We start from the raw sequence: 19,978 nt of genomic DNA on the forward strand, positions 1-19,978 counted from the left end.
TGGCCAATGTCTAATTGTCTATGAATTTCAATTCAATTCAGGTGTCAGTGCGGCGGCTCGGAAATTTATCAGTTATTTATTTTTTAGATGTTTTAAGATATTTTAAAAGATGGAAGAAGACGGGGACAGCCTTTTAATTGAAGATAATTATTACCAGTTGTTGAATGTCTCTAAAACAGTAAGTATTATATGGTATTGATATTATTATCAAAATTTTTGTGAAATGTTGCAACATTATTATATAACTTCAAAATGTAGATTATCTTACAGAAAAAAATTAAAATATTATAATTGCTATGATTCTTATACTATGTAGGCCCTTTTTATAATCATGAAACAGAAATGATTCTTATTTGATTTTATTTTTTAGGTTATAAAAATACGCTTATATATTATTATCATTCAGATTTTATTGTATAAAAAATTAAAATTTTGATTTACTAAAACATACATCCCATGTTATATAGATAAAGTAGATTAACCACCTGTAAAACTGGATTTAAAGCCCTTGCTTACAATTTTATTGAAAATAATATCTTATCTGTAAAATATAAAGCATATCAAAGAATAATGTGCATATATTTGTTTAACATAATAATAATGGTTACAGTTTATTATACTTATCACCATTAATTAGAATTTTAAATTTCCTCACATCTTTCAATACCTAAGTCAAATATTTTTTCTCCAAGATTATCCAATAGAAATGTAAAGTCTTACATTTCATATTGAATTCAATTATATATATAGCAATTGTATTTAATATAATTAATATTAAATACAATTGCTGAGCACATTTATGATCAAACATAAACATAAATTTTAAATAGAGCTTATAGCGGGATTCACAACTAACCCATACAACTTCTTTTTGATGGGAATTAAAGAATTTATATGAGAATTTCAATGCATTATTGTCAGCATATGTAGCGTAAAGAAAATATAAGTCCTACAAAGCGCATGTGATGCTACCAGTATTACAAGTGTTGACTGCATAACATCACGTGGCCACCTGCTCCTTTGCTTGTTCTTACATACTTACTTACTTACTCCTCTGGCGCTGAAACCCCAAAGTGGGTCTTGGCCTCTGAGATGAGAACTCTCCATCTTCCCCGGTCCTGAGCAGTCTCTTGCCAATTATTATTGGCTTGTAGCACGCGCAGGTCCACCCCTACTCGATTGCGCCAGCGATACTTAGGTTGGCAACTGGCTGTCAGCCCAGGGTTCGCCCCAAGTATGCCTTCTTCAGTCCTCGTTCCCCACCCACTCACTCTACATGACTGAGCCAACGGAGCATAAAAACGGTTCTTAAATAATAATAAAAAAATATAATAAAAAATTTACTTCACACATCAATATCTACTTTTCAAAAACTGGTTGTGAAGTTTGCCATTACCCATTTTTGGAATACTAATTTTTAAACGCAAATCCTGAATATAAATTTTTCCTTGTTACGTCTAACTATACTTCAAAGTATTTATATACAAGGTTACCGGGAAAGTCATACATATATTAATGCATAATATAATTAATTGAGTTTGGTTGTTTTTTGTATACACACATATTGTCAATTGGTATTACTTCTTCAACAGGCAACTCCAGAGGAAATACATAGTGCATACAGAAGATGTTCGCGCATGTTCCATCCCGACAAACACAACACAGATCCAAATAAACAGAAATGGGCTGAACAAATATTTAATAAAGTGAAGGAGGCATATGAAATTCTTTCTGACTCTCACAAGAGAGCCATATATGATACTTTAGGTGAGTTGCATTGTAACTTAAATCACTAATTTATTCAATGATAGGTGTAAATTACTACAAAATCGCTGGCTTGTCAGGATATTGTTAATTTAAACTAATGTAGTCAATTTCAAATCTGATTTGCTTTCAACATGTATTTATTTGTTGGGTTTTCTCTAATTTTTTTGGTTATAATGGCTGGCTGGCTGGCTCATGAACGGCTGTATATACAGAGGACCAATGTATTTTATATTATAAGAAGGTAAACATATAATTTACGTTTCTAAGTGCATTCTGTGTTAGCTTATATGAGCTAGGTACCAAAAAGTAATTGACATAGCAACAATCTTTTTAGATTATGTACCAATTGATTTTGATCAAACCAAATAAAAATGTATTAAATGTAGATACAGTTTTTATTTGGATATGTATAATTTGTTGCAATAAGCAAAGTCGATTGGCGTTATTGCCATGGCGATACATTCTATATTAGACGACGCGGTTGGCGCAGTGGTAAAGTAACTGCCTACTGAGCCGACGGTCCCGGGTTCGATCCCCGGTCAGGGCAAATATTTGTGTGATGAACTCAATTATTTGTTCTTGGGTCTGGGTGTTATTATCTATATATGTATTTATCAAATATTATATTTATCGTCGCCTAGTACCCACAACACAAGCCTTAATTGAGCTTACTGTGGGACTAGGTCGATTTGTGTAATAATGTCCTATAATATTTATTATTATTATTTATCTCTCCATAATACACGGGTACCACCAGAAGGAAGATACCCGGTCCTTTGGGAGGCTTACGTGAGGACAATTATTATTTATATTACATTTATTTCTATGTTTTACAATATCCTTTTTTGTTTATTTTTAAACTTCCCATAGTTTACAAGAATGGGACTACTACCATTATCTTGAGTCAATCTCTGAATAAAATATCCAATGCCATTTAAAGCATAACATTCTGTAACTAATATGACTGTTGTTTGTCGTATTTTTATTCTAGGTAAGAGAGGTTTGGAAGTAGATGGATGGGAAGTCATATTCCGCACGAGAACTCCTAGGGAAATTAGGGAAGAATATGAAAGGTAAGTAATAAATAATACCATACCATATAAGCACTAAAAAATGACCTCAATATTTATGGGTTTATTTTTATTAATAGGCTTAAACGTGAAAGAGAAGAAAGGAGACTACAGCAAAGTGCAAATCCTAGAGGCACAATAACATTGTCCATAAATGCAACGGACATGTTCACAAAATATTACGATGAGTATGAAATTTTGTAAGTTTTTTTTAATTTTATTTTCCTGCTATGCTTTTTAATGTTTGTTTTTTATTATCTTATAGTAAAATGACTTTTATGAATTGGCATCTGTTTGCTTTTTATCATATGTTTTTTGAATGGGCATTTCAGATATATTTTATTTATGTTTTGTAATTTTTAGGGAAGAACCTTCCATCATACCGAGTATTGAAGTGTCAGGGATGACAATCCAACAGTCTATAGATGCACCAGTAACTCTTAGAAATACTTGTACCTTATCAGGGAATATATCTACACAAAATGGTATAGGTATGTATAATATTAATTTTTGTACATGTTGGTTATGCCTGCTTTGAAGTGTAAGGGATCAGGAAATGATTGACGTCAGGGATAAGGGAATGTACTGGAAAGGGTGCAGAGAAGTATAACATGGGCATGCTACTTTTTTTACGACGACATGCTCGGCTCCTACATAAAAGGCTCTATGCTAGGCCAAGACCCTAGATATTGACGACTTTTAAAATTTTAACAATACATAAGTCACTGTTTCTTACAGGAACTGGTTCTGTGAATGTCTCGAACCGCCACTTAAGTTCCGAGAGAGGATGGACTGAAGTTGAGTGTGGTATCGGCAACGGCCCGGTGTTAGGGTTTAAGATATTCCGCACCATATCCAGGCTTATGTTTGTGAACTGCGGAACGGGATTGCAGTTCACGCCCCGTGGAATCGTACCTAGTCTTGTGTCAAGTAAGTAGAAGATAACTTTTGTTTTACAGAAAATAGTCAGGATATCTACTTTCTTATACATATTAGAAAAAATTGTACAGTCCTTTTATTTATTTTTTTCTAATTGGTTTACTTTTATAAACTTTCATATTTTATGATCTTTTAATGAACGCTTTCTGAAATCAATTTCCTTGTATAACAACTTATCTTTAATTGTATAATATTAGGTATTTATTTAAAATTACATAGCTACTGTTTCTGTACTACTATAAAAGTATAATAACAATTTTATACATGTTTTGTGCCTACAAAAATGAATGTGACACTTCGATACAAAAAATAATTTTCCTAACAATTTCAGCAATGGCCTTACAACTAGACGCGCATTCAGTGGGCTACCTCACGTATAGAACGGGCGGCCAAGGCGGGTCCTCAATGACGTCCACATATGTACGGGACTCTGAGAAATATCACTTAAATGCAGCTGTTCAGATTGGCAATCCACACTCGTTCATATCTCTGAATATTATGCGGAAACTACCTCAACATGACATGAAGTTGAGGCTCGCTTTTAAGTGAGTAATTGTGTTTTATTGCATGTATATTGTGAAATTGCGCAAATGTACTGTTGTTTAATGTACATGCAATGCAAATTTTAAACTGCTCTATAATGTTATCATTAATGCAAAATTTTAATAAGATTTGATAATAAAGAACAATTTTTTATAATTAATTGGTGTGAAACCCGATATATATGTGTGTGTAATAAAACTTAAATAGCAAAGTGCGAATATAATTATGTAGTAGATATAAAACAAAAAATTGCAAACTGTACTAATTCATCGTCGTTATTATGGGAAGGTTTTTAAAGATTTTAGGCCACAATATTATGTCATTTAACTTTGGATTCTTAGACATGTTTCCTTACAAAATTTGTCTTTGGTGGCGATTTTCATAAAAAAATCGTCGTCTAGTTCTGAACCAGCTAGCTTCTGAAGTATAACCACGGAGCCATTGCGAAATGAATTAAACGTTTTAAAAACTATGCTCTATACTCCGACCTGGTTGATTGTAAGCATTGATGCGAAAGATGTATTTATTTATCATTTTTATTGAAATAGAGAAAAAAAGTGTTTTCTGATAAACAAAGAAAAAAAAAATGAAAATAATTACTCCATATATACAATTTGTATATTGGAGTCTAAATTTCTGATTCATGGTGCTATGAAATACTACTGAAACGATTTTTCGTAAAAAGACAAAAAAAATGTTGTGTGGTTTTATGAAACCACGGTAAAAGTGAAACTGTTCGAACGGTTCCGAACACTGCTTTATACCTACTCGGCAGCCGACCGTCACGCGACATGCGCTACACCGCCCAAAAAGTTTGAGACTGAATGTAATAAAAGTTTCACTTTAAAAATTGATCAGTGAAACAGATGCCTTTTGCATCTGCCCTATACCTCACAATGACACATGCGAAGTCATTTTAAATAATAACTATAATATATATGTGTGTGTAATAAAACTTATATACTTACTTATACTGCTTCTAAATGCGACTGTTTTTTTGTTGATAATCCGTTTTTTCATTGCTGGTGCCAAACTAAATTTAATATATATATTAATTTAGTTGGTTAAAAATAATTATTTTATTTGCGCCTTCCTCGAAAATAATAAAACAACATTTACAGATTCGGCACTTTCGGTGCGATAGCAGAATACGGGGCGGAGAAGAAAGTGTCGCAGAATAGCAGCGTCTCAGCTGCTGTGATGCTTGGGGTCCCTAGTGGAGTTATGCTCAAACTTAAGTATGTGTTTATGTATGGTATTGAAGTATCTAATATAGTTGTAAGTGTTGTAAAAGTAATTGAAAAGACACAGTTTTTTGTGTAATATTTGAAGAGAATCCTTAATAATTATTATTTAACATTGTTGTAGAGCTATTTTATGTTATGATTTTTGTGTCTATGCTATGATATGCGCTACTTTTTACCGTGGTCAAACATTTTATTCCCGTGGGAGTTTTCATTGACTATACGGGCGAAGCTGCGGTGGAAAGCTGGTCACAAGTTTAAATTGACTATAATAAAAACAATTTCAGTGTTCATGAATTACTACATGTTTTTACGTTACTTTGTCTCTTTCATATAGCACAAGACATTGTACAATAAAAGCTAAAATCTCATCATCATCAGCCCATATACGTTCCCACTGCTAGGTCACAGGCCTCCTATGAGGGTACAGGCCATAATACACCACGCTGGCCAAGTGCGGGTAGACGGATGACACATGTCGTCGAACTTTAGATTCTTCGACATACCGGTTCCCTCACGATGTTTTCCTTCACCGTTAGATGAAAGTAACTACGATGATGATGAAATAATAAAAAAAAAGACGTGTGGCACTCGGGGACTGCCGCGGTAAAGCTATTGCATAGCATGCCTTCAAGCCACACCTCCGCGCCCGTCAGAGTGGGGAGCGTGAGGTTTTTTCGTTACGGAATTTCTGCATTCGGTCCCCGCGCTCAAGGCCCGCGATAGAAGCTATGCAATCCATACTAATATTATAAATGCGAAAGTAACTCTGTCTGTCTGTCTGTTACTCAATCACGCCTAAACTACTGAACCAATTTTCATGAAATTTGGTATGGAGATATTTTGATACCCGAAAAAGGACATAGGCTACTTTTTATCCCGGGAAAATGACGCAATCTCGGAAATCCCACGGGAACGGGAACTATGCGGGTTTTTAACGTGATAACGTTTTTAAAATCGTTTTAGTCGGGTGACATGTTCAGAAACTTGTGTCACACCAAAACCTCACGACCGCGATCGCAGGTGTAACGAGAGAGAGACGGACCGATCTCCCGTCTCATCTCGAGCGCTGCCACCAACCAATAAGACGTTATCACGTAAACATCTTGATCGTAAACCTACTTTACAAACAACCAATTTTTTTCTTTGACTGCGCGGGCGGATAGCTAGTAATAGTATCCTATTAATAATAGTAGTGATAATTTGCAGATGGTCGTGCGCGTCCCAAACGATAGTGGTGCCGATACACCTGTGCGAGGAGGTGATACCGGCGCCGGTGTTCTACGCGACCGTGGTGCCGGTGGTCTCGTGGCTCATGCTGAAGAAGCTGCTGTTGGACCCCATCGCGAGGGAAAAACAGGAAAGGGACAGGCAACGGTCCATGGAGGCCAACTTTGAACGGTGAGTTGGGGGAAATGGCTTGGAAAGTCGGAAATCTATACTAATATTATAAAGCTGAAGAGTTTGTTTGTTTGTATGTTTGTTTGTTTGTTTGAACGCGCTAATCTCGGGAACTACTGGTCCGATTTGAAAAATTCTTTCGGTGTTAGATAGCCCATTTATCGAGGAAGGCTATATATCATCACGCTACGACCAACAGGAGTGGAGCCACGGGGGTGAAATCGCGCGGAGCAGCTAGTGTATATAAAAATCTCATGTGTGTTTTTGAAACACTTAAAAAATCACTTCACTCTTTGTGTTATGCAGTATTTTTCATCACCAGTACATAAATTTGCGGAGGAATCCACTGTGAAATAATTGGCATATATCACAATCAAGTAGTTTGTAATATGTAATTTTTGCTTAAAACAAAGATTTTTTTAAAGTTTCCCGGCATGACTATTCAGTCAGTGGTTTCATTAAGGTTGATGTTCCGACCGTCCCTCCATACATTTTTGATTACCTCTAAACACTTAACACAGACACTATTTCTTTAAAACTAATCATTTTATCACTTCTCTATAATGAAATGTGTGCGCGTTCGACCTTTTTAATCAATAATTTACAATATTTACTTAGAAAAACAACAGTAAAATACCGGAAAAATTTGACACTTCTACAGTAGTGTGCGTGACTTTTGCCAAGCGAAACACGACATAAAGCACGACATCTAGCGCATAGACTATATACTTATTACAGATCTAGCGCGTCAATGTCTAAACGAAAGGCGATGTTTAGACATTGATGCGCTAGATGTCGTGCATTCGCGTTCGTTATCTTATACATAATGAGCATAATTCTTGAATGAGAATGAGAATTTCTTGTGTTGTGAATTTATTTTTGTATGCTTTGCATTTTAATTGATTCAAATTGCAATGTTTCTCTAGTATGCATTTGAGACTATATTGTAAATTGTAATAATTGATCGTGGGTATAGTAATTAATTATTCTAATAACGCAATTAGTAATATATGTATTTTCGGTGGGATTCAAAACAAAAAATTGGCCCGTGATTTTTATGAAATTTCACCACATTGCAAATCACATCAATCATAGTTCATACACATGTATGACGAAAGTGATTAGTATTGTGGCTAACATTGACTCATCAGTTCATCACTGAAACCAGTGATAAATCAGTACCTATATCATATTGTGTTTGAATATGTATTTTTAAACAATGATATAGGTATACAATATTATAAATCGGTAAACTATCAAAGTAATCACAAACTTGCAAACATTGGTAAAATGTCCAGTAGTTTATGAGCCTATTCATTACAATCAAACAAACAAACAAAGTTTTCCTCTTTATAATATTAGTGTAGACAAACACTATGAATACGATCACGAATGCAAATTCGGGGATTTTCTAATTATTGCTAAATAATAATTGAATTCGTTTTGAAATACTCTATAATTTTTAGTGTATAAATAGACATTTATAATGTGGTGCTCATTTTTTTTGTACTGCTAACGCTATTGTAGGTACCTATTTTCGTTGTTTTATTTCAAGTGAACACGGCCATACAATTTTGTCACGAGCCGCCTATGATTGTAGGTACTTTTGTTAGGCTCCTTCGTCGTCCGCGTCGCGTCGGCTCGAAAGTTCTTGATTTCATTGTCACGCGCTATGATTTGCGCGCGGATTTTCTTGTGTTGTGAATTTATTTTTGTATTATTATTATTTTTTTATTTTTTTTTTATTTTATTGATTCAAATAAAATATTTCACTAGTATGCATTTGAGACTATATTGTATTATGTATAATTTATCGTAGGTATAGTTATTCTTATAACGCAGTTATATTTTCGGTGGGACAATTTGACCCGTGATTTTTCTGAAATATCACCACGTTGCAAATCACATCAATCATACACACGTATGACTAAAGTATAGTGGCTAACATTGACTCATCAGTTCATCACTGAAACCAGTGATAAATCAGTATATCATATTTTATTGTGTTTGAATATTTTTTAAACAACGATATAGGTATACAATATTATTATAAATCGGTAAACTACCAAAGTACTTCCGAATTTTCAGACAGACAAACAAGTAGTTTGAACACGCAGTTTTCTTATACTAGTAGCAAAAATCAAAACCATAATATTATGTTTACCTACTATATTTTACTAAAAGTCGAGTGCGTCGAAATCGTAAATAATAATATGTTTTTCACCTTCCTGGTTATTTTCCCATAGTAAATAGTCTTTTAGGTTTGTTGTTGTAGGTAGGAATAATAATAATTATTCTTACATGTTGGTTATGAAATGTATATTGTAATAATTTACTTTTACAAATCATTAGTGATATTAGTTTTGAGTGAAAATGCTTGGATCAGCATAATATTATATGGTACTTCAAATACATGTTTTGATAAAAAAACAATAGTGTAATAAAATAAAACTGCGTTTTATTGTAATCAATGTTGACAGTTTAAATTCCAAAATTATTGATCAATAAAATAGTTTACACCAACAAATATGTATAACTTTTATTTTTATAACCATCGTTCATAATATAAACCGTAGCAGGTGGCGTTTTGAAGTTCTGTCTACTCATACAGAAAAATGGAAAACTTGTTTTTTTTGTAAACAATTTATTACTCATTATTGTTGTTTGGCTGTGTGTTTGGCGACTCGAAGCGTGGTCGTCCGTCGTAGGTACTTTTGTTTTGTTACTCAGGAGGATAACCTCAGACTGTAGACACTGTAGTGATGTCAAGACAAATGTGCCAAAGACTGTAAAGTCAGACGCTAATTTAGAAGACGGGCTACCCATTGGGGCTGTTGAAATTGTCTGGAGATCCTTTTGGAACTCATCCATTCTGTGGTTAAACACTTCAAACATCTGATCAATAGACTGTGTGATGGATTCCATATTAGTTTTAGTGCAGTGGCAGTGTAAATGTTGTGGTTGAGGTTATGTAAATTTAACACTTTAGTTAACTACCAAGATAGAAAGAAATGAGGATAGGACACAATAACTATTGGTTGAGGTATTTATAAACTCATAATATACTTTTAAAAAAATCACGTTTTAATAAATTTCTAGAATTAAATTAGAACAGCTGATCCAAAATAGCCTAAAAAATCTTAATAATAATAATTACGCTTCACAGCAAGAAGAAATGTACCATAATATGTACCCGCACAAAGTCGATATTGTGTTGCCTACCGTTGGACTCAATGGCTAGGGTTGTAACTACCTTTAATAATTATTACCAAACTAATAAACCGAGTGATGCGAAATAACCATAATTCTTTTAGAGTTTGATAAAATGATCAGGCAGGTATTTTCTTTAATCCTCTGAATTCTCGGTTACTAAATTGTATCGTTGAAATTATTCTTAATCGCGTAAATTTAATAAATAATCATATGGAAAACACTTTTAATTTGTTTTTTTACTTTCACGCCCAACTACTATACAATAATTACGTTGTTTCGGTATTTTGACGAGAAAACGCAGGAAACATCCGTTGTATCATTTTAGATAGATTGTATATTTTGTATCTGTAGAATTGAAATCAAAGCTATGTATATGTTGTCTCCATTCTTTTCTTATCGGATTGTTGATCCCAATGCGAATGCGTCACTTAAATTTTATAAAAGACAATTAAGAACATCAAAAATAAAGTGATACGTAAATATTTCACAGTGCAATATATTATGTAATTAATAATAATTATATATTTATGAAAAAATAATTACATCAGATTTAATAATCGCAATTGTTTTGAATGTACATATGAATAAATGATTACATCATAATAGTAATAATCACAATTGTTTTATTTCCCATTTGTTGCAACCCTAGCATATTTTCATGTAGCAGCAGAAGTACCTACACTGGCGGCGCGGCGGCATCGTGCGACATCAAAGGCATTGCCTTACTAGGAAAGTTTATAATGATTAACTCTTTAATAATTATTTTTGACTTTACTCATTTCTTTTATTATATAATTTACGTTTTACTTTTACAGAATCCGATTCAATGGATTATGAAGACGAGTCACACAACGCCATACGATAGTGATGATGAATGAACATTTCAATAAATGCATGCGTGTTTTTTTATGTTGTTTTGTAATTGTTAATTGTTTCTTAAATAAAGAAATAAACTAAATATTTAAATGATGATTTGTTATTTGCAACACAACTTTATATTTGAGATTCTTTACAAATGTATATTTAGTTTTGTATCATCAAATTTATAAATTTTATTCCATAGTTTTCAAAATTAAATGTAAATGACCATAAAAACATTAATAAAGTAAATCATTGATGTAAGGTCAGGGAACGTAATACATATATACATCTGACCATGTAGAAGCTAAGTCTTGTTGACTGCTGAAGTCTAAAAAGTTTTGTTGTCTGCTGAAGTCTGTACGCAATGAAAATGTCTGCCGTTTCGAAAATAAGTTTTTAAGACCCTAATAAATAAAATATATGAATGGCAGATCCTGGTCAAATACTTTCAAAATTGTATTTTTTTCAGCACTTTCATAAGTGTCTGCCAGAATGTTATCCGCGTGATAATGGTCTGCCATTGTTATTTTCCGATAGTAATAATAATCTATTTTCAAATATCAAAATGGCAGACGTGGTCAAATGGTTTCAAAGTTCGCCAAAAATTTCCACCTGTCTTACCTAAGCGCGCGCCCCGTCCACCACTCTGGGCTTAGTGACTCCTCATCTCATGTATAGTAGGTATAGGGGAATCAACACACAAAAATCCAGGTCTGGTCAAATACATACAGGTAGCTTTGCGCTAGCTCTCTAGCTATTACTTCTTATGGAGAGAAAACGTAAACATGTACCACGGGCGAAGCCGGGGCGGACCGCTAGTAAATAATAAAATAAATAATAGTGTATTAGATTTGTTATTGTATCTTGTATACCTACGAATAATTATTCTTACGTCTTGTTGGGAAATGTTCAAATACCTACCTATTGAAATAATTTACTGTTACAAATCAATAATCATTAGTGTTATTAGTTTTGAGTGAATAGGCATGGATCAGAAATTCAGAATATAATATGCTACTAACTACTCAAATACATACATGTTTACACAACAAACACCACTGACCTCTATAACTATAAGTTATAGAGGTCAGTGACCGTCAGTGACAAACACTATGGATACCTACGCTCGCGAATGCAAATTCGGTGATTTACTAATTATTGATACCTAGTCATTGAATTCGTTTTGAAATAGCCTGTACTTTGTAATTTTTAGTGTTATAGACATTTATAAAATGTGGTGCTCATTTTTTTGTAATAAATCATCCCGAACGCTATTGTATTTTCGTTGTTTTATTTCAAGTGAACACCTATACAATTTTGTCACGAGCCGCCTCTGGCCTCTGGGTGAAATAAACAAGTCAAATGATTTTTGTTCTAATTGTATTTTGGTAGTAGTTTGTTTAGAATTTACATTACAATTGTTTAATTTGTATTTTGTATTTGCAGTAAAATAAAAAGATGAAAAACTTCATTAGGTATATTGTACGACACCTCACTCTGAATCGCGCTAGCGAAATTTTTTCGTTACAGAGCACATATACAACTTTCGGACAATCTTCATTGAGGCCGGCCGGCAAATCGAGTATGTCGAGAAACTTCACTTATTCGATGGAGGTATTCTACCTTCCTTCCTCCACAGTTGTGGGACCCCGACGTGCATTGAACACGCAGCTTTCTGATACTAGTAGCTAAAATCAAAACCACAGATATGTCTGTGATCAAAACCATAATAATATTTTTACCTATTATTTTACTAAAAGTCGAGTGCATCGAAATCGTAAATATGTTTTTCACCTTCCTGGTTTTTTTTCCATAGTAAATAGTGTTTTTGATTTGTTGTTGTATGAATAATTATTCTTACTTGTTGGTTATGAAATGTATATTGAAATAATTTACTTTTACAAATCACTAGTGATATTAGTTTTGAGTGAAAATACTTGGATCAGCATAATATCATATTTGCTACTTCAAATACATGTTTTGATAAAAAAAAACAATAGTGTAATGTAGGTAATAAAATAAAACTGCGTTTTATTGTAGGTAATCAATTTTGACATTATTTATTTCCCAAAATTACAATAAAATAGTTTACGCCAACAAATATAACTTTTATTTTTATAACAATCCTACTTCCTACTAATGCGAAAGTTTGTGAGGATGTGTATGTGTGTGTTTCACGCAAATACTACTGAACCGATTACAATGAAATTTAGCACACATATAGAACGTAACTTGGACACATTGAATAGGTTTTATCCCGGAAACCCCACGGGAACGGGAACTATACGTGTTTTTTTTTGAAAATGCGGGCGGAAAGCTAATCGTTCATAATATAAACCGTAGCAGGTGGCGTTTTGAAGTTTTGTCTACCCATACAGAAAAATGAAAACCACAGGAGATTGCCCAAGTGACTATGGCACTTGGTATCGCAATCAAACTTATTGTGTCAAGATGAAATATAGCTCAATTTAAAGCTTGATGTTAGTACTTTTAGATATGATTAAAGTTTTTATGTAAATAAGCCGCAGTTCGCGACAATAAAAATAAAACAATAGTTTTATTCAACACTTCAAAAAACTACTTAATCGAGTTTAAACTAACGATGAACGTTAAGTTTTACATTTATTACATAGGTAATATTTTAATTTACAAGACAAATGTGAAAAGTAAATCGTAATTTAAACATTATTTCAAAATAACATCGAACAATGCGTCGAACACATTCATTTGACATTTCAAATAGAAACTATGACATAATTATGACGTTTGCAAGAGAGATAGATATAGGTATGTGTCAAAACAAAACTTTTACTTTTATTTCTATTTATTCGGTATAATTACAACTTTAGTGATAAATATGATCATTATAAATACAAATAGGAATTAACAATATCACGAACACGTGACACAACTAGTATTTTACCGATTCCATACGTAGTCATACATGTTTCAAAAGAAAAACTTTTACTATTATTTCAATTTATCCGGTTTAATTAAGACTTAATATTGATACATATGATCATTATAAATACAAATAGGAATTAACAATATAACGAATACGTGGCACAACTAAAATTTTACCGATACCACCCGTGGTCATTCTCCTTTGTGGGTCATTTGTAACAGGATGGCGGTTCTACAGCGAAAAAAGAAAAATGATGGTCAGAACGCTGATACCGGATACCATAAGATACTGTAATATAAAATATTACTAGATTAGATAAAATATTATAGGTAGTATCTTCACCGTGTGTGACGCGCTTTACATTCACGCCATCTAGAGTTAAATCTTTATCATTTTTGTATACGTCTGTGTGTGTAAACGACCCTGTATGCAATGACAGATGTTAAAACGCATAATTTTACCGAATTGGGTGGATTTTAAGGCAATGATATAACATATTTCAATAAAATATAATATTCAGTAACCGCCATGACTATTCCTAGGTTTGATGACTATTCCAATTACGCAAAAACTCAAATAAACTAGAAATGTAGAATTCAGCGCCATCTAGCGGGACATTGGCTGGGAACAGATCGTAGCAATCACCTTAAAAATTCCAATAGACTCAATAAACATTGAACATTTGATCAGTTACTATATATTATAATAAATCAAAACGAATAAATTTATATATTGTTTAAGATTACAAGAGATGCAAAGACAAGCCAGAGCAACAATAGAACTAATGAGAGAAACGTATTCGAGAAATCGAGGCGATGAAGAAAAGAAGAAGGGTCTTGTTATTATCAAAGCTTTGTATGGAAAAATGCCCTCAGGTAATTATTAAATATATTTCTTGAAGAATATAGTTGTGAATATATGTATAAAATATAAATGAATCTACATCAATTCCTGAATGAAGAATTTGAATATTTTACAGTTACGCGCGCGCGCCTCACATTTTTTTACGCCCGTAGCACACCTCCGCTGCGAAACCATGACCGCGGAACCGCTAGATGAATTCCGCTGTGATCAAGTGTAGTTTGAGTAGCGGAACCGGCATCGGCGAAACCTCATGCGAGTCAGTCCGGAAGCAACGATCAAAGCGAAATGTCGTCGTTATCGGAGTCAGAGGAAGAAGAAATATTATTGTGGACTTTAACTTTGAAAAGACATAAAACTCGTCGAATTTGGGTGCATGAGATTAATAAAAAAAGAAAGAAATCAGGAGAAAACCTACTATGTAATGAACTCGAGTCCCATGAAGATCGTTTCTATACATATACATATGTATTTTTAGAATGACCCCTCAGAGTTTTGATGATTTACATACTCTTTTACAAAAACAATGTAGTTCCGCGTTTTATTTTTGCCGGTTTTGACAAACACGCGCGAAAACATTGCGGCACCGCAAACAAATAGCGGCGTGAGCGCGGTAGTGTGGCTGGCTTACGCCCGTAGCACACCTCCGCTGCAGAACTGTAACAGCGGAACCGCAGTAATTTCGCTCTGTCTTGTCCCGTGTACGAGAAGCGGAACAGTAGCGAAACTGCCTGTTCTAACACATTCATCTAACTATTTTTTATCTCTTTCTTTGCGCGGTTTCGCCGATCTCTTCTAACGCCAGCCACACTACCGCGCTCACGCCGCTATTTGTTTGCGGTGCCGCATTGTTTTCGCGCGTGTTTGTCAAAACCGACAAAATAAAACGCGGAACTACATTGTTTTTGTAAAAGAGTATGTAAATCATCAAAACTCTGAGGGATCATTCTAAAAATATATGTATAGAAACGATATTCATGGGACTCGAGTTCTTTAGTAGGTTTTCTCCTAATTTCTTTCTTTTTTTATTAATCTCATGCACCCAAATTCTACGAGTTGTATGTCTTTTCAAAGTTAAAGTCCACAATAATATTTCTTCTTCCTCTGACTCCGATAACGACGACATTTCGCTTTGATCGTTGCTTCCGGACTGACTCGCATGAGGTTTCGCCGATGCCGGTTCCGCTACTCAAACTACACTTGATCACAGCGGAATTCATCTAGCGGTTCCGCGGTCATGGTTTCGCAGCGGAGGTGTGCTACGGGCGTTTAGAAGAGATCGGCGAAACCGCGCGAAGAAAGAGATAAAAAATAGTTAGATGTATGTGTTAGAACAGGCAGTTTCGCTACTGTTCCGCTTCTCGTACACGGGACAAGACAGAGCGAAACTACTGCGGTTCCGCTGTTACAGTTCTGCAGCGGAGGTGTGCTACGGGCCTTACTGTAAAATGAATAATGAACTACTAAAGTCAATCCGAAAGCTTAATCTTTTTAAGTGAAACTTAAGAAAAAAACAAGCATCGGCGTGTTAAGAGTAAAATTTCAAGGTCGCGTCATGGCAATACCGCTACGTCATGGAGTAAGACGATGATTTTGAATATTGCCAAAAAAGTTTCACTTCTAACACGTGTGCTCGGCACACACGCTATTTTTTATATGAAATAAAACAGATAAGTTTCAAAATTGACTGACCGGTTGGCTTGGTTGGTAGTGACCCTGCCTTCCAAGCCAGAGGTCGTGGGTTCGATTCCCACCCGGGGCAAATATTTGTGTGATGAACTCAATTATTTGTTCTTGGGTCTGGGTGTTATTATCTATATATGTATTTATTAAATATTATATTTATCGTCGCCTAGTACCCACAACACAAGCCTTAATTGAGCTTACTGTGGGACTAGGTCGATTTGTGTAATAATGTCCTATAATATTTATTTATTTATTTATTATTTATTATTTAAAATTATAATTGTCAGGTGCATCAAACCACGAGACGGGGGAGGAGATGGGTGACGGAGCACCTGAGTCCCCGAGCGCTTACAGCGAAGTGATAGACGTCACTGTACCGCTGCAGTGTTTGGTGAGAGACTCCAGGCTCGAACTGCTGGAGGCTAGCAAGGTATGTGATACTAATATTATACTTACTTTATATTATAAATGTGTATATAATTGTTTTAAATCAAAAAAAGTAAGAAAAAAGATATTTCAAGGAGAACATTATAAATAAAAGCGAATGTGAATGCAAATAAATTTTACTCTGTAAAAAAGAATAAAAAATCTGATTAAAAACTCTGCTGTAGTAGAGATACTAGCTACTAGCTAGATTTCCGCCTGCGGCTTCGCCTGCGTTGACTTAAACTTAACAAATTATGTACCTTTATGTTGAATTTCTGTATCTATTAAAACCTCATCAAAATCTGTTCCGTAATTTTAAAGATTGAAGCAAGCATACACGTGAAAAGTGAATTTGTTTTATATTATGTAGTAATAAAAAATGTTGTATTGCAGTCTGAACTGGCGGGTTTCTACGACCCGTGCGTGGGTGAGGACAAACACCTCACAGTACGGTACATGTTCCACAACAATTTGCACCTGTGCACCGTCACGGATACACAAGCGCTCATTCTGCCCAGGAATTGTGAGTATATTATAAATAATAATAGTTAAAAAAAACTAAAAAAACACGCTTTTTATACGCACGCAAAAAATAGAAAATTTTATCAAATTAGTGTATTGTCATCGGTCCTCAATAAATCTACAAAGTTTGAACGAAATCTGGCCGTTTAAAGTGGGTCAAAATCGCGCCAAAAGAAGTCGGTTACAAACAAACATACAGGTGAAGCTAATATAAAGCGTGTAAAATACACCTTATACAGGGTGTCCCAAGAAGTAGTGATATACTGAAGCTAGGAGGTAGAAGACCTAGACGGCTTTAGGATAGCCCTTTAGGTCCTGTACCTCCCAGCTTCAGTATATCACTACTTTTTGGGACAACCTATATAAAAGAAGACATTTGTTAATGTTTCTGACCCGATAAATGGTTTATATTTTTGTTAAGATGGTACTTAGACTGCAATTTTTTTTTAAATGGGAGTTGGATGGCTTTTCCTTTATAACGTTCTGTAAAATAACACATATAAGAATAACCATTAAGCCACTTCTTACAAGATTTATTACATTTCTTACGTATAATATTATCAAATAAAACATCAAATGTGGACTGTGGTATAAGTAAAATACAATGCATGCATTTTCTTTCTATTTTATTAAGCACTAGTGGTCCGCCCCGGCTTCGCCCGTGGTACATATTTCGCAATAAAAGGTAGCCTATGTTCTTTCTCAGGGTCTAAAGATTGTCTGTGCCAAATTTCATCAAAATCGGTCCAGTAGTTTATGCGTGAAAACCATACATACATACATACATAATTACAAACCTTTCCTCTTTATAATATTATTAGTATAGATATTATTTAAACTTCTTCATATTATGATCATAATTGTATTTCAGCGCATCGAATAAAAAATAGATCCTGATTGTACCGGCGCGCCCCAAACAGCTCTCGCAAGCTGTCAGCGGCGCATCAGAGCTCTGCGTGTGTGAACCAACGCAATGGCTCTCAATAAATCAATTAAAGCATTGAGATATACATATATGGAGACGACACCGCCTACATCACTTATGTTACACGCCATAAGGCGTATGTTGAGCGGTTTTTTTTAATGGTTTTAAAGGAAACGCATCAAATATGCCTTCGTGTGTGTTACGATATTGCACAAATAATACAAATAACACGGAAATGTGCAAAGGAATAACTTTCATCGATAAGAACCTAACTAGATAATAATTTTTAAAACTTAGTTAGAGCAAAAAAATGGCGCACAGATTTTGTTCGTGGTGTCTCCTCCATACGTATAGTAATATTATCTCAATGAATTAAAGTACCCAAGTTACGATCAATTTGCCCAAAATAATAACAGCCAATAGCCACTCGAAAAAATGACGCTAAAAATAATTGGCCAATCGCAATGCGCGGTTTTCACGCGTCGTTCTGATTGGCTAGAATAGTGCAATGTCGTAACGTATACTGGGACTGATATCGTGACGGATTTGTATGACGTTGTTGAATGTATTTAAATTGAAAAGCTAATAAATTATTCAGATCTTATATTTTTCTTAATTTAATTTCAAATGATATTATATTTAACAATGTTAAATCTACTATTTACATGCTGGACGTAAATAGAACTGCTTTTAGCGCTTTTATTAATTTGATAAATAATCATAACTAATAATCATCGATATTACTATTTTAAATATTGATTGTAAATATATATATAGATTTGATAAATTATTGTGTTTGGATCACCGCCAAACGCTATATCTTTCGATAAAATATATTACAGAATGTCAATTAACACTATTACCAGAGTACAATTGAAATCAAAATTTGTAAATGTTTTAAAGACTAACTTTTCTAATCTCTGACCAGTCACTTAATCATTTAGAAATTATTAAAAAACTAAATAAACCTGCATGCTTAACTTTTCAAATTAATTTATTGGAAGGAAACAATTATAATACATTTTATGGTTCCATCCCATAGATCATATTCAGTAAAATACTTCTGATACCAATGATGTATGCATACTTCAAATGTTTTAATAAATTTCTAGTCTCAAAACCAACTTTTGAACGTAGTTTTGGTTGTGACGTATCATGTATGATACAGAATTATTCCCATATTACTTCTTAACTCGAAGATATAATATTCTGTTGAGTGAGTTTTTAATAACTTCACAATAATTCAGTCAATTGTAATTACATTTAAATAAGATAAATCATTAATTTCCTGAAAATTAATAACTGAATAATTTTATATTTATGTGCCCCTATACTATATCGTCATATATTCAATCCATCATGATACCGGTTTTCAGTTCAATTTCGTAAACATGACCCATTCTTACGCCAAAGGACAAAAATTATTGGGTCGATAAGATATTATGTTGAAAGAATCCAGAGATTTATTCTATAATTCCCTTTGTCCAGACATTCCATTCCATCTAAAAAATGAGAAGTTATCGTGACATAATAATAAGAAAAATATACTAATTTTCAGAAAACTTTTTATATGTTTATGGACGAAATTTTTGTAGTGTAATATTTATTAATTTTT

At 33.8% G+C, this 19,978-nt stretch overlaps 1 protein-coding gene across 1 annotated transcript; it reads left to right on the forward strand.

Annotated features, from left to right (window-relative positions):
* The first annotated feature begins 36 nt into the window (after window positions 1-36).
* Window positions 37-18,389, forward strand: LOC149491138 (dnaJ homolog subfamily C member 11). The gene is made up of 13 exons (XM_089703423.1): window positions 37-178; window positions 1,593-1,767; window positions 2,759-2,840; window positions 2,918-3,037; window positions 3,201-3,328; window positions 3,576-3,767; window positions 4,108-4,321; window positions 5,441-5,557; window positions 6,773-6,964; window positions 14,685-14,818; window positions 16,778-16,920; window positions 17,310-17,439; window positions 18,310-18,389. The coding sequence occupies exons 1-13, from the start codon at window positions 110-112 to the stop codon at window positions 18,333-18,335; spliced, it is 1,722 nt and encodes a 573-aa protein (XP_089559549.1). The 5' UTR covers window positions 37-109; the 3' UTR covers window positions 18,336-18,389.
* The last annotated feature ends 1,589 nt before the right edge of the window (window positions 18,390-19,978 follow it).

Source organism: Colias philodice, chromosome 1, assembly GCF_061535455.1.
Source record: "Colias philodice isolate Cphi_HAF_F1 chromosome 1, ilColPhil1 Martin Lab GWU primary, whole genome shotgun sequence".
Classification (NCBI taxonomy): domain Eukaryota; kingdom Metazoa; phylum Arthropoda; class Insecta; order Lepidoptera; family Pieridae; genus Colias; species Colias philodice.